We start from the raw sequence: 15058 nt of genomic DNA on the forward strand, positions 1-15058 counted from the left end.
GGGACATGCCGGTAGCTTTGGGACTGGGGAGGACACTTAATCTGGACACAGGTGGGGATGATCAGGGAAAACTTCTCTGGAGTTGGTGACATTTGAGCTGACTCTTTAAAGGATCTTTGGAATTTGCCCAGAAGGGATGTGGGAAGGGCACCTTCCATCTCGTCTGTATCTGATACCTGTCCTGGCCACACAGGGTGTCCTGGATCCTGTTGGGGTCCTTGGGTCCCTGGGTCATGCCTCAGAGCTGAAAACATACCAGGTCCAGCAAATGTTGAGTGGCCCCAGCTTCCCCGTTCCTGGGTGGATAGTCAGGCAGCAGCAAGACTGTACGTAAACGAGATGAGCAAGAAGGCCTGTCTCCCCCATCTGGCTTGTCACACTTCAGTCCCACCTCTACCCAGCCAGCCAGCCTGCAGTAGGTCTGTTCAGGGAGGCTGTGAGGAGCAGCGTGCTGGTAGCAGTGTAATCATCGGCCTCGGGGCGGGGGGAGCCTGATTTGTGTGATGCTGTCACCACCGCTGATTTCAAGCTACCAGTGTAACTGATGTTTCTGAATCCAGAACTGGGAGAGATGCCCGCAGTCAGGAATGGAGGCCTTGAGCGGGCTCCTGTACACCTGGCAAGGGATGTGAAGACCCATCCCTCCTTCTGGGTGTTCCAGTTCTTTTGAGGCAGCAGATGTCAGGCTCATGAGAACTGGGTAGTCCTAGGGCTGCTGAGGGAATGGTGTAGTGTGATTCTGGCCATTGTGGAGGTCTGGGAAAAAATAACTTGGAACTTATTCATACTAAGGTGTGAGTGACTGATCCAAGTCTGGCAAGGAAAGACTTACCTGCTTCTCACTTGTGTCCTGCCTTGTCACCTTACTCCTGCCCCAACAGCCTCTCTCCTTGCAGAGCCAGTGCCCTCCCTGACCTCCATCCAGGTGCTGGAGAATTCAATGCCCATCACCTCCCAGTACTGTGCTCCAGGGGATGCCTGCAGGTGGGCTGGGCTCCCTCCCTTCACCCAGGGAGGGCCCTTCAGGTGACATGAGCCCAGGTGGTACACATTGCCCAGAACTTGCCCCCTCAGTGAGAAGCCTGTCCCATAAGGCAGGGCAGCCCCTTTCCAGGCCTCTGCAGGGCTCCAGTACAGATTGGGGGCTGAGGAGTCCACGGGGGGTGGTGGCAGGGTGCCCTCAGGCTAAGGTGCCAGTTTTGCCCCTGCAGGCCTGGGAACTTCACCTACCACATCCCTGTCAGCAGCGGCACCCCACTGCACCTCAGCCTGACTCTGCAGATGAAGTGAGTGCCAACATGGGGAAGCGGGAGGCAGGAGGGGAGCCAGGGAGAATCTCCCGCAGAGCCTCAGAACAGCCAAGTCTGAGGATAGCTGGAGAGTTTCTGGTATTTCCTACATGGTGGGATGAGTGCTGACTTCATTGCCTGCTTTGTGGTTAATTGGCTAAATGACCTGATCGCCTGGCCTGAGGACCACGTGGGATGGTCGATGGGAAAGGTTTTGTTCGAGGGCCCTGGTTATTATGCAGTGTTTCAGGCTGGGTGGAGATTCAGAGGCAGGCTGGCTGGAAGGGGGCTGAGGTTGAGGGACTCCAAAACCTCATTTCTCTGCTATCTGGGCCTGTCTCCAGTTCCTCCTCCCCCGTGTCTGTGATGCTGTGCAGCCTGAGGTCAAAGGAGGAGCCATGTGAGGAAGGGAGCCTTCCACAGAGTCTCCACACCCACCAGGACACCCAGGTAGGTGGGACTAGGAAGCTGTGGGCTGGCCAGGCCCGAGCTGCTTTTCTCTTGGCACAACTGGGCCCCCAAATGGGCAAGGAGCAGGAGCTGGGAGTTATAGAGTGAAGCCATCTCCACAAGGGACACTCTGGGGCCTGGGCATCTGTGTCCTGGGGAGGGGCATGCATGCCCGTGTTTGTTCCTTCCACTCTGCTGAGCATCTCCTGGCCCTGCCGTGCTGGAGAGCTGGGGAAGAAAGCAGATCACAGGGGTTAATGTGGATGAGTGCAATGATGGAAACAGGCGGGTGTCTGGGAGCCCATGGCGGGGAGGGCTGTGGCTCACTGGAGGTGTCTGCAGAAGCAGGAAGGAGCTGACCTCATGCTCAGGTTGGGGAAGTGGCACAGCTAGATGTGCAGCATTACAGGACCCCTCAGGCTCCATGTTTGGCCACCTCTTCTGGGAGAACTGGATGGCCAGCTCCTCCCTGGCCAAGTAACCGGAAGTTATAGCTGTCCCTGTGGCCGATGGACCCCCAGTTTCTCCTTGGGCCTAAGAGGCCATGGGAGAAGACTCTCAGGCCAAATTAAGGGAAGTAGTGATTATTTTTTCTCGCCCATTCATGTGTTTACTCAGAAAATATTGATTGGGGCCCCATCTGTCCCAGGCCCTGTGCTGGGTGGGCCCAGCTGCAGGGGAGAGAGGTGGAATAGACACAGGTTTTGATTTCTAAGAACATACTCTATAGTGAGGGAGAAAAGACGTGCAGGAAGCACCTGCAACAAAGGAGGGGGTGCTTCTGAGGGAGGCCCGAGCCCTGTGGCCCTGCAGAAGAGACAGTGTCTGAGAGAAACGGAGAACCCAGCTAGACATGCAGCAGACATGGTGCTTGGGCCTGAAACCACATCACAGACGCGGAGCCAAAGCCTCAGGTAGATGGGCAAGCTGCCTGCGGCCAGGCTGCATGCCACCCTGAGGGAGACAGCCAGACAGACCTGGGTTTGAATCCCAGCTGTGTGATTTTGCCACACTGTGATTTTTAGGCAAGTGGCTCAGTTTCCTCATCCAGAAGATGGGGCTAGTAGCAGCACTGTGTCATTGGATTGTCCTGAGGATGGGGCTAATGAAATACTTTCATGTGCCCAGAGCATAGCGGGTGAGGGAACCCAGCACAACAGGACTGGGAAGGAGGCAGGGGCCAGGTGGAGGTGGCTGTGGACCTGCCAGTCCCGGGCACAGTCTGCATGGAGTAGCTGCCATTGCTCCTTCTGCCAAAGCAGAACATGCTCCTTCCCATTTCTTCAAAGTTCTCTGCTTTTTTCCTTCATAAAACTCCCCACAGACCCCAGAACTGCAACAGCTGTGGTGAGATGCTGGTTGGGATAAGGGCAGCAGTTTGTCCTGACCCCTCTCTCTCTTCTCTCCAGGGCACCTCTCACCAGTGGCCAATAACCATCCTGTCCTTCCGCGAATTCACCTACCACTTCCGGGTGGCACTGCTGGTGAGCAGGGGCATCCCACCTACCCCGGAGGTCTGGGTACCCCTGTCTGCGACGTGGGGCTTGAGGAATGGGGGGTTTGCACAGTATGTGGTAGCACTGGGGGTACAGTGTTAAGCAACGTCAGCAGGGAGTGCCGTCTGCCTTGTACCCCCAGAGCTGCCTCACCTTCCCACTGCCCTTCCACCCAGGGTCAGGCCAACTGCAGTTCGGAGGCTCTCGTCCAGCCAGCCACAGACTACTACTTCCACTTCTACCGCCTGTGTAACTGAGCTGCCCTCCTGAGGCAGCACTGCACCAGGGACCGGGGTGCCCAGGCACCCCCCAATACTGGATGCAATGGTGTTACACTGGAGCCTGCTGCAGGCCAGCTCTGCTGTTCACTGGCCCTACCCAAGACTGGTGAAACTGGAAGTCTTCACACTGGAGTTACTGTTCCAGCTGGTCGCCTCTCACAGCACAGAGGGAACCTGAGAGCCAGAGACTTCCTGGGCCTTCCTGCCTGCCACCCCCTAGGGGCCAGGACAGGACCAGTTTACCTCTTTCCAGATATGGTGGTTGGAGGGCTGGTTCAGGGACCCTGGAGGGAACGGGAAGCCTGCGGCCCTGATTAGTTCAGAGCCCACTCTCCCCTGCCTCCCCTTTTGAGACTGGAGCCAACCCCCTTGGAGAGAGGACCTGCCCATCTTTGAGATCAGCAGGGGACTTGGATCCAGCCCTAAGAGACTTGGGTGGACTCTCGTGAGTCAATGGAGGGCAGACGGCTCTCCCGCTTAAAGCTGTTCCCTGGGGGATGGCTTGGTAGTGGACTTTCTGGGGTTTGCCTGTTACGCCAGACTCGGATTTCTAAGCTTTAAGTGTGGCCCAGGAGGTTTCTTCTCCCTGGGAGAGCTTGGCTCCCAAGAAGTCCCAGGGCAGCCGAGGCCAGCCCTGGATGGGTTGGAGAAAATGACTTTGTGCCTTAAGTCTACTCAGTGCCTGGTGAAGCCACCCTCAGCCCTTCACAGGCCTGAACCAGTAGGGGCCAGTGGGCCAGGTAAGCCCTAGAGCCTTGAACCAGGAATATCCGGGAAGAGGAAATTCCCTTTTGAGCGCCCAGATGGTGTTGCAGCTTCATTGCCTGCGTTCCTGGGAGCGTCCAGAGCTCACAGTGATCAGTGACCACATCATTCTCTCTCAGCAGAGGAGCAGGAATCCCTCAAGCAGCAGCCTGGTCTTGGCTGGTGGGCAGATGCAAATAGCTTTTGCTGTTATTAATGAAGTAATTACTAAATGCACTTAAACCAGGGCAGGAAGGAGTGGAAGGATGCAGCTAGAAAGCTCCAAGTGGGCCAGAGCAGGGGTGTGACACTTGCAAAGACAGGGCTCTGACTCTGATCCCTCCCAGGGAGCCTCAGACACCCATCCTACTCTCGACCACCAAGACCCTGGGTTAGGGAAGAAGTTGTATCTTAAGTGCCAACTTCAAGTTTCTTAGTGGTGCCTGGTACATTCTGAGGCTACATCCAGGCTCATGGAAGGAGTGTGGTATTCATTTAGTCATGTCTGCCATGGGTCCAGAAATGGGAAAGGGAATTGCCGTCCTTGCCCTGTGGTATGCTGCCACCTCTTTGGGAAGCAGGCCTTGCCCCTGTCCCACCACTCATTCTCAGCTTTGAATGGGAGGCCTTTCTATAGTGGAGCTGAGTCCTTGAAGCCTATGAACTGCAGGCCCCCTTTTGCCACTGATCTCAAAGCACTTGTCCTCAGGATAGGGAACAGCAGGGGGATGCAGGAACAGCAGGGGGATGCAGGAATAGCAGGGATAGCTTCCTTCCAGCCCCCTCCCCAATTTGGTTCCGCTGACATAGGAATTTTATGATTCCCATACCATGCAGGGGCCGAGCCTTCCTTAGGATGACTTTGTTCTCCTTCCCACTGGGGGAATCCTCCCTATGCCTTAAAACTGCCGAGCCCTACTCCATGTAATAGGATTCCTGGGCTTCCTCAATGGGACTGCGGCCCCTCAGTCCTTAACTGGAAAGTGACCGTCCACTGCCCCCTGGAGCCCATCTGGACACAGCACAGTCCCAAACCCATTAGCAGCTGGCTCTGTTTCCATGCCTGGGGAGGGGTTCCTCAGTGCAGGAGTTGGGGCCAGGCTGGGGCTCCGAGCTGCTTGAGGGGGTCAACCTTGGACCAAAGTTGCCTTAAGCCTGTGGTAAAAGGGCTTCAGGGAAGGTCAGTGGGCCACCTGCTAGAAGCTGCCAGCTGCCTGGCTAGCAATGGTGTGTCTTGGCCCCATCCCTGCCCTGGGGTCCAGCAGGTCATCCCTCCCTTCTCTCTCCTTTGGCGTTTGTTCCTGTAGCCACTGGGCTAATCTCCCCCTAGCTTCAAGCTGTACATAGGGCCTCCCAGTGCAAATCCTCCTGCCCATTCTGTGCCCCCTTAGAAGCCTGCGTGTGCATAGAGCGCCCCCTACCTCCCAGTTAACTCCCAGTTCTTCTCCCTGAGCTTGGTATTTATCGTGTGCCAACTCTGACTCTGAGGTGGGCAGTGAGGGAAGCAGCCCCGGGCCTGCTTGCTTCCTGTCCCCGAAATGTTCTTTTCTCCTGAAGTAAATATACATATATAAATAAATGTATAAATACTGCTTTGTATCTGAGCTTGCCTCCTTGTCTCTTCTTGGGATTGGTCTGCTGGGAGAGGAGTCACCTATGAGGCTAGGGCCAATTGGAATTCAAAGTTCTTCCTGAGAAGCCTGGAATCTCTGAGCTCCTGAGCCAGAGGGCCAAATGGATGCTTCATACCCCTTATCCTCTTAGCTTCATACTGGAGTTAGGAGTAGATTCAGCAGCCCCTCCCGTGGCCACACCTTTCCCTCCCATGCACCCGCTGCTGCCCACCTGCGTTAAAAGTAGCCACCGAGGGGAAAAGCCTTCTTAGGGGGACAAGCCGAGCCTGGTGAGGATGCCCCAGCACAGAGAAGGGTGGCTATGTTTATGGGAGGGACTGGCCTAGGGCAGAAAGGACTGATGTGGGTTCCTAGAGAAGTTTGTCCTAGAAACAATAGAAAAGGGTAGGCCCAGACCCTTCCTATCCTCAGGTGAGCCTTAAATTCCAATGACAAAACACCTGTGCCACACAAATCTCATCCCCCTGAAGTAGATCAGCAGCAGGAACTGCGAAAGGCAGATGAAAAACGGGAAAGGGAAGAGATTGGGGAAGGAATGTAGGTCCCAGCACCCTGCCACCCCCGCAGAATGGACCCCAGACAGGACTGCCGTACATCTGCCTTTATTATAAGCAGCAGGCGGGACACTTCCAGCAACAGTAAAAAAAAGTAATTTACAAAAGCAGGGGTTCAGTGAAGCCATCTGGTTGTTACCTAAAAGAGGAGAGGGGTATCAAAATGAGACCAATGGCCCTTCTTTCTACCTTCTCTCCCTGCATCCCCGTGCCCCTGGGGCAAAGGCTGTGGAGCACACGTCTTTGAGGATGAGCCACCAGAGCTGATTCCCAGTGGCCTGTTTGATGGATTGTCTGCAGCAAGTTTTAAGCCCCGGATCTTGACCCCCTTTCAGCCAGCCAACTTCCCAGCAGCCTCTCCAAGTCACTGGGGTCTGACTTCTAAGAGCATAAATGTACAAACATGGGAAGCCTGCGTTCACACTCCTACGTGGTATATCCCAAAGGCAGATTGAGGCCTTGGGCTATGTGAGCTCAGAATTGACAAAGTCACATTTGGCTCAAGTCTGTATGAGGGGCAGGGAAAGAGGCACAAATGTCTAGTGTCCCTACCCATTCAACTGAGTCTGTCTCCGTCAACCAAGGGGTCATGCTGGTAAGAGCTTTAAGGACCCTGCTGACCTGACTATGGGGAGGCTTCCCTGGCTCATCATTCATCCCATTGCAGCTCTTACCCTTGGGCGCTCACACGTAGATGCCAACCCAGAGCAGCAGGAAAAGGACTCCAAAGCCCATGAAGAGTGAGGCCACCAAAGAGATGAGGAGCTCTTTATAGATATCACGAGTGTACTTGGTAGAGGTGACCTCGTAACTGGGCACAGCAGTTAAGGCAAAGTGAAGGGATGGACTGTGGAGTGCAGAGAGCTCAGCCAGTGGCACTCTGAGGAGAAAGGTATTGGCTCAATGCCTCCTGAGAGGCCTATCCAGCCCAGAGCAGCCAGGCAGAGGGGCCTAAGAGATGCCTTGGACTCTGGTGCTCCACTGCCATGAAGAAAATAAGACCCAGAGGAGTTAGGTCACTTGCCCCAGGTCACATAGTTCATGAGGGTCGGAGCTGGGACTATCTCTCAGACCTCCTGACACCTGAGTGCACCCTTCCTTATACCACCTTTCCAACTGTAGCACCCCTATTCCCCACCTCCACTCCAGCCAGACCACCTCCCTGCTCACTGTCCTGAAAATCCAAAGGACAAACTGAGCTCACCTGAACTTGGGAAATAAGGCCATAACCTGCTCCTGGGCATAACCAGCCCTCCTCCCCTCCTTACCTTCTCCCAGCCCCAATCCAATGTACAAAACTGGCGGGGTCCATGTACTTGGCATGGTTTCTCCCTCAGCCTCCCAAACCACTAATCACTGGTCCTCTGGCTGCTCAATGAAAGGATACACGAAGAACCAGGCGGTGAAGAACATGCCGATGGCCAAAAGCACCACGGTCAGATGGGGGAAGACAGCCGGGTTCACTGGGCTGGTGTATCTGCTCATGGCCTCGAGCTCCTAGGGGAGGGCAAGAGATCAGAGCTATCAAAGAATTCCATGATTTCAGCCTGGAGAGAACATGGGGTTATCAAGGAGCCTGGTACTGCTGTGAAACAGAGGCTGATTTTGGCCTGGAAATGTAGCTGCAGATCAATGGTCCTTATCATTTTCTGAGGCCAATGATCTGACCACTATGAAAATGTGACTAAAGGTACGAACTCTCTGCCTGAGAAAAACCACATACAAGAAAAAGTTTGCCTACAATTTCCGGAGCTTTGCAGACCAGTGTCTATAGACACCAAGCTGAGAACGCCTGCTGTAAGTCACTGACTGGTGGTACCCAGATCTCAATTTTTTATTTTTTTGACGGAGTCTCACTGTCACCCAGGCTGGAAGGCAGGGGCATGATCTCGGCTTACTGTAACCTCTGCCTCCTGGGTTCTAGAGATTCTCATACCTCAGCCTCTTGAGTAGCTGGGACTACAGGATTACAGGTGCGCGCCATCACACCTGGCTAATTTTTGTATTTTTAGTAGAGATGCGTTTTGCTATGCTGGCCAGGATGGTCTTGAACTCCTGACCTCAGGTGATCTGCCTGCCTCAGCCTCCTAAAGTAGTGAGATTACAGGTGTGAGTTGCCACGCACAGCCTCAATTTCTTTCTTTCTTTCTTTTTTTTTGAGACAGAGTCTTGCTCTATCGCCCAGGCTGAAGTGGCTGAAGTGCCTGGAGTGCCGTGGTGCGAACTCGGCTCACTGCAAGCTCCGCCTTCTGGGTTCAAGTGATTCTCCTGCCTTAGCCTCCGGAGCAGCTGGGATTACAGGTGTGAACCACCATGCCCGGCTAATTTTTTGTATTTTTGGTAGACACGAGGTGCCACCATGCTGGCCAGGCTGGTCTCGAACTTCTGACCTCATGATCCGCCCACCTCAGGTTCCCAAAGTGCTGGCATTACAGGCGTGAGCCACCGAGCTTGGCCCTCAATCTCTAATTCAGTATTTTCCTCACTACATATACTATTATGGAATCTCGTGAGCTACAGGGAAGGCATTCAAGTTCTGGTTCTACTGAGTAATCTGAGTCTGAGTAAAGTGACTGTATTATCTATTTCACAGGACTGATGTATAAGAAAGATGATGAATCAAAACTCTAGTGCCTGGCAGGGAGTATTCTGCTCAACAGGTATTTGCTTCCTTCCTAAGGTTGTAGGGAACATGATGACATAATGCCTATGAAAGAGGGCTGTAAACGTAAAGATCTGTACAAATGTTAACTTCATTGTCACCCGTCAGCCAACGCTTCTAAAATCCAGAACATAACAACTCTAGAGAAGTAAACTGCTCCCATTGTTCTGAGGCACTGGAATTCAATTCAGTAAACAATCACGGCTCCCTTCCCCCAAAATGATAAAGACAATCACTGCCATTTATTGAGCTTCCAATTACAGCCCCTCTGTTTGGCACTGGGAACACAAAGATGAATAGACATCATCCCAGAGCTAGATGCGCGTCAGACGGTGGTCACTAGGAGGCGCGGCCGCAAACAAAGGAGTCCATGGAACGTGTACAGAGGCTGTGGGCGCTCCTAGGAGAGTCTGGCCAAGTGCCTCAGAGTTGGAAGTGCCTCACCAAGAAACAACATTTGCCCAGGGCATTGTAGGATAGGCACGAGTTCGGCAGAAGAACTTTCCAGATAAAGATAACACACCACAGATAACAGATACACAAACTGGAAGGTATTCAAAATACGCCCCACGCCTCTCATCCTTAGAAATCGCGAGCTCGGAAACCTAAGGAGTTCATGGCAAGGGGCTTCCCCCTTTCCCACCCTTCAGCCCAAGCCAGAGTTTCCAGGAGCGTCTAGCCCTCTGGATCTCTGGCGTCTGAGGAGAGAAGCGCGGTGTGTATCAGACCCCGAGGGGTCCTCGCTTCTCCGTCGGGAGCTCCCCTTAACCCTCTCACCATTTCGCCCCGCGCAGGCTAATCCGCCGCTCCGCCACCGGAAGCACACGTCGGCAGGAGCAGGCGCCTAGCACAACCAGAAAAGGAAGTGCCTCCGGCGCAAGTGGCATTGCGGGACTTGTAGTTCTGCGATTTCGGGTGTAGCGGGAGCAGGGGCCTGCGGGGACCTGGTGTGGGTGGAGTAGGGACAAGCGGTGGAGAAGGGTACGCCACGGTCGCTGAGAGACTCTGTTCTCCCTGGAGGGACTGGTTGCCATGAGAACAGCCGTCTGAGGGGACGCAGCCTGCACTACACTCCCCAAGAGGCTGTGCGTGGCGGGCAGGTCACGTGACGGGAGCGCGGGCTTTGGAAGGCGGCTGAGCGTAAGGCGACCCGCCGCTAAGCTGAGGAGGGAGAGCGGGCTTAGGAACCGCCTGCCCGGGGCAACCCCGAACCAAGCTTTAGCCGCTGAGGCCTCGTGTCTCAAAGGCCAGGTGAGACCCTATGGGAAGCGCCTCCGGGAGCGACGGGGTCCGCTTGGCGCTGGGGCCGTGGGGAGCCGGGGTCTGGAGTGCGCGTGATATGCAGTCAAGAGGTCCCGCCACTTTTCCCCCTGTGAGCCGTGGGCCAGTCGCGTAAGCTCCGAGCCTCTCTTTCCTCCGTTGTAGAAAGGCGGTAATAAGTTCTACCTTATGGGGTCGTGTTGTATTTTTCCTAAGACCTTGGACGAGAAAGAGTTCTGACACTTGAGTTGTTTAGCCGCTTTCCTGCCTGCCTGCCTGTCTGTGGGACGCCGCGAGGGGATCAAGGGCTACACGGCCTGGTCCTCAGTCCACACTCCAGCAGCGCCGCCGGCTTGAGGCAAGAGCCGACGGGTTGAACAGGCCTGGAGAGGGGACGTTAGGGGTTTCCGTCTGTTGTCTCAGTTAACCCTGGTAGCAACCTTGAGAGACAATCATGGTAATCGTTCTTCATAAACCCCAGTGGTTTGGTAATGTCACACGGATGGGAAATGCCGCGCCTGGATTCAAGGCCAGAGCCTTCGCCGTTGCAATTCACAGGGGAATTATTCATATTAATCAAATGAATAATTCATTATCAATTAATTATTAATTGATTAATCCAGGGATGGACCTGGAAGGACGCGTGAAAGGATGGCGAGAGGAGGGCATAGCTAAGGAAAAGTGGGAAAAGGCGGGCCTTATTCCAGCTTTCTGTTGAGATCCCAGAATGTAAGGTTAGGTTGGGAACCAGAACATGAAAGATCGTGATGCCATGCTGAAGTGTTTGGACTGAATTAGAAGGAAGAATTGAACAGTCATTGATGCTCTAGAAAGAACCCTGTGAAGGAAGAATGGGAACAATGAAAAGTCCTGGTGGAGTCTTCCGTTTCTTCTTTCTCTTTTGTTTTGTCTTTTCTTCTTTTCTTGACAGGGTCTTGCTCTGTTCCCCAGGGTGGAGTGTGGTGGCACAATCATAGCTCACTGCAGCTTGGAACTCCTGGGCTTATGTGATTCTCCCACCACGGCCTCCCGAAGTGCTGGGATTACTGGCCAGTGCCTCTGTGCCTGGCCCTGGTAGAATATTTCTTGGAGTATTGGACACATACCGCCAGTGGGTACAGGATGAGTTTTTATTTTTTGAGACGGAGTCTCACTATGTCGCTAGGCTGGAGTGCAGTGGCATGATCTCGGTTCACTGCAGTCTCTGCCTCCTGGGTTCAAGCGATTCTCCTGCCTCCGCCTCCCGAGTAGCTGGGATTACAGGTGTGCACCACAACACCCAGCTAATTTTGTGTGTGTGTGTGTGTGTGTGTGTGTGTGTGTGTGTGTGTGTGTATGTGTATTTTTAGTAGAGATGGGGTTTCACCGTGTTGGCCAGGATGGCAAGATGATTTTAAATTGCACCTCCTAAAAATCCTTTTTAATAGCTATACATTTAACACATATTAAAATATAACTAATAGAACCCAAATATTATTGCTTATGAGTTTTCCAGTTTAGTTTTTAAAAAAAATACTAAGTGAATGAAAGTACAGGTTTTAGCTGGAAGTGGCAAAAATCATGAGGGTGATTTGGGAAACACTGCTATCTGGGAAACACTGAACTCTGAAGTGCAATACTCTTGAGCCCAGTGACTACAGCATGCCAGACCCCTAAATCAGGACCTGGGGAGGAGCCATGGAGTTAACATTTCAGACTGAGTGGTGGAGAGAAAACGCAAAGGGAAAGACTTGAAACTCTAGCAACATCATAATAAAAGTAGAAACTCTTATGTGCTGAGGCGATGATGAAGAGAGTTTAGAGAAGCTTGTGAGAAAGCCACATCACCTCCATTCAGATATGTTTGCAGTCCTTTTTCAAGACTGCCTTATCGGTCAGGGTTCTGCAGAGACTCAAAACAAGTCAGATCTATTTGTTTAGCTGGTATTTGCCTGTCTTTCAGGTCTGCCATTATGGTCCCTGGACTCCTCAAGCTGGGCCGGGCACCCTGGCCTTCTGTGGTCATTGATAGAGACCCATGTTGTAGGGTTTTTTTGTATAATAAATAATGCTGCTACCTTAGAATATCAACAATATCTTATTTCTCTAAGCACCTGGTTCTATTTCTGGTACTCATTAAGCCTTACTATTGAGTAAATTATCCTGCTAGACTGAGTTTTTTGAGAATGGGGACTTTGTCTTGTTCGTCTTTAGCAGTGCTGACTTGGTGTCCGTTTTGTTGTGTGGAATTTAGTTGAAGGCATGAAGTTGGTGAGATAACACCAATTATAACCCTTCTTCTTTCCTCCGTCTCTGACTTGCCTTTCTTTTTTAGTCATTCCTCTTCTGTGTTGCCATGGGAATTCAAGGCCTGGCCAAACTAATTGCTGATGTGGCCCCCAGTGCCATCCGGGAGAATGACATCAAGAGCTACTTTGGCCGTAAGGTGGCCATTGATGCCTCTATGAGCATTTATCAGTTCCTGATTGCTGTTCGCCAGGGTGGGGATGTGCTGCAGAACGAGGAGGGTGAGACCACCAGCCACCTGATGGGCATGTTCTACCGCACCATTCGCATGATGGAGAATGGCATCAAGCCTGTGTATGTCTTTGATGGCAAGCCACCACAGCTCAAGTCAGGCGAGCTGGCCAAACGCAGTGAGCGGCGGGCTGAGGCAGAGAAGCAGCTGCAGCAGGCTCAGGCTGCTGGGGCCGAGCAGGAGGTGGAAAAATTCACTAAGCGACTGGTGAAGGTCACTAAGCAGCACAACGATGAGTGCAAACATCTGCTGAGCCTCATGGGCATCCCTTATCTTGATGCACCCAGCGAGGCAGAGGCCAGCTGTGCTGCCCTGGTGAAGGCTGGCAAAGTCTATGCTGCGGCTACCGAGGACATGGACTGCCTCACCTTTGGCAGCCCTGTGCTAATGCGACACCTGACTGCCAGTGAAGCCAAAAAGCTGCCAATCCAGGAATTCCACCTGAGCCGGATTCTTCAGGAGCTGGGCCTGAACCAGGAACAGTTTGTGGATCTCTGCATTCTGCTAGGCAGTGACTACTGTGAGAGTATCCGGGGTATTGGGCCCAAGCGGGCTGTGGACCTCATCCAGAAGCACAAGAGCATCGAGGAGATTGTGCGGCGACTTGACCCCAACAAGTACCCTGTGCCAGAAAATTGGCTCCACAAGGAGGCTCACCAGCTCTTCTTGAAACCTGAGGTGCTGGACCCAGAGTCTGTGGAGCTGAAGTGGAGCGAGCCAAATGAAGAAGAGCTGGTCAAGTTCATGTGTGGTGAAAAGCAGTTCTCTGAGGAGCGAATCCGCAGTGGGGTCAAGAGGCTGAGTAAGAGCCGCCAAGGCAGCACCCAGGGCCGCCTGGATGATTTCTTCAAGGTGACCGGCTCACTCTCTTCAGCTAAGCGCAAGGAGCCAGAACCCAAGGGATCCACTAAGAAGAAGGCAAAGACTGGGGCAGCAGGGAAGTTTAAAAGGGGAAAATAAATGTGTTTCCCCATTATACCTCCTTGACCCCAGAATACCCTTAAGAGCTACAACTAGAGAAACCTTCACAGGGGTGGAGAGAGGATTCTAAGGCTTTTCTAGTGTGACCCTTTTCAGTAGTGCTAGTCCCTTTTTTACTTGATCTTAATGGCAAGAAGGCCACAGAGGTACTTTTCCTTTTTTAGCTCAGGAAAATGTATCAGGCTCAAACCACTTCTCAGGCAGTTTAATGGACACTAAGTCCATTGTTACATGAAAGTGATAGTTAGCAACAAGTTTTGGAGAAGAGAGAAGGAGATAAAAGGGGGAGACAAAAGATGTACAGAAATGATTTCCTGGCTGGCCAACTGGTGGCCAGTGGGAGGTGATGGTGGACCTAGACTGTGCTTTTCTGTCTTGTTCAGCCTTGACTCACCTTGAGAGAGAGCCATCAGGAAGGTGCTTCTTAGCAGATGGGAGGAACTGCTGAGAGAAGATAGGCAGAGAGCTGGAGCCCCTGGAGTTGACTGTCTCTGTGTTTATGACTGATTATTGGCTATGTCTTGGGTGGGCAGAAACTCGAACTTGCTATGTAATTTGTGTCTGGTTATTCAGAGGAGTAAGATAGTGATGTTCATCTGGCAATCAGCTGAGTTGAGACTGGGATAAGACACTGGTTTTCATGCGCTGTTTTTGTTTTAAAGTTATGAAGAAAAAAGATCAATAAAATTATAAAAGTGACCAAAATGTCATGTTCTTTGAGAACATTTGAAAATGTCCTAAGTGACCATGACTCCAAATAGTTTTCCTTTTCACTCAACATGCTGTGTAATTGCACCCGATTAACAATGGGTGGTTTGAGAGTGTCCACAAGATGGCACCATGCTCCATAAAATGGTCATAGCAGATGAAACTTCAGCCATTAGGAGGAGGATGCTTTATTTTATCTTGCTGGGAGAGGAGTTTTAATACCTTGAATAGATTTCTAGATCTCTTATGTGAGATCAAAGGAGTGCCTTTAAGAAAGTCTCACAAGTTAGATCATCTACCTCATAACATCCAAGCATTTACTTTGCCACTACTTGTAAACTGAAAACTGCCATTCAGAAACCATTTTCTTGTTCCTTTTGTAAACTGAAATCCAAGGTATTATTTCCCATAGAGATCGCATGTTTTTGAACTTTGAAAGTTTTATAATCCTGAGAAAGCTTGGTGGGGAACTGGCCCATTT

The 15058-nt window shown here is 52.2% G+C and overlaps 3 protein-coding genes across 5 annotated transcripts in view; 2 read left to right on the forward strand and 1 right to left on the reverse strand.

Annotated features, from left to right (window-relative positions):
• Positions 1-5864, forward strand: part of MYRF (myelin regulatory factor) — a 36634-nt gene extending 30770 nt beyond the window's left edge. For 2 of the 3 annotated variants that reach the window (XM_010384927.2, XM_030918501.1), the window contains 5 exons: positions 897-984; positions 1212-1286; positions 1634-1739; positions 3149-3223; positions 3412-5864. In XM_010384927.2, the coding sequence (XP_010383229.1) occupies positions 897-984; positions 1212-1286; positions 1634-1739; positions 3149-3223; positions 3412-3492 (425 nt within the window). In that variant the 3' untranslated portion in view covers positions 3493-5864. Of the gene's footprint in view, positions 1-881; positions 985-1211; positions 1287-1633; positions 1740-3148; positions 3224-3411 lie in introns of all 3 variants that reach the window. The other variant, XM_030918500.1, reaches the window with a different exon arrangement.
• A 616-nt stretch (positions 5865-6480) lies between these two features.
• TMEM258 (transmembrane protein 258) lies at positions 6481-9952 on the reverse strand. The gene is made up of 4 exons (XM_010384925.2): positions 9888-9952; positions 7836-7945; positions 7123-7259; positions 6481-6587 (listed from the first exon to the last, which is right to left on the reverse strand). The coding sequence occupies exons 1-3, from the start codon at positions 9888-9890 to the stop codon at positions 7133-7135; spliced, it is 240 nt and encodes a 79-aa protein (XP_010383227.1). The 5' UTR covers positions 9891-9952; the 3' UTR covers positions 6481-6587; positions 7123-7132.
• Positions 9953-10009: 57 nt separating this feature from the next.
• FEN1 (flap structure-specific endonuclease 1) lies at positions 10010-14566 on the forward strand. Its single transcript, XM_010384926.2, has 2 exons — positions 10010-10361; positions 12685-14566. Exon 2 carries the CDS (start codon positions 12706-12708, stop codon positions 13846-13848), a length of 1143 nt encoding a protein of 380 aa, XP_010383228.1. The 5' UTR covers positions 10010-10361; positions 12685-12705; the 3' UTR covers positions 13849-14566.
• The last annotated feature ends 492 nt before the right edge of the window (positions 14567-15058 follow it).

This window comes from Rhinopithecus roxellana, chromosome 15, assembly GCF_007565055.1.
Source record: "Rhinopithecus roxellana isolate Shanxi Qingling chromosome 15, ASM756505v1, whole genome shotgun sequence".
Classification (NCBI taxonomy): Eukaryota; Metazoa; Chordata; class Mammalia; order Primates; family Cercopithecidae; genus Rhinopithecus; species Rhinopithecus roxellana.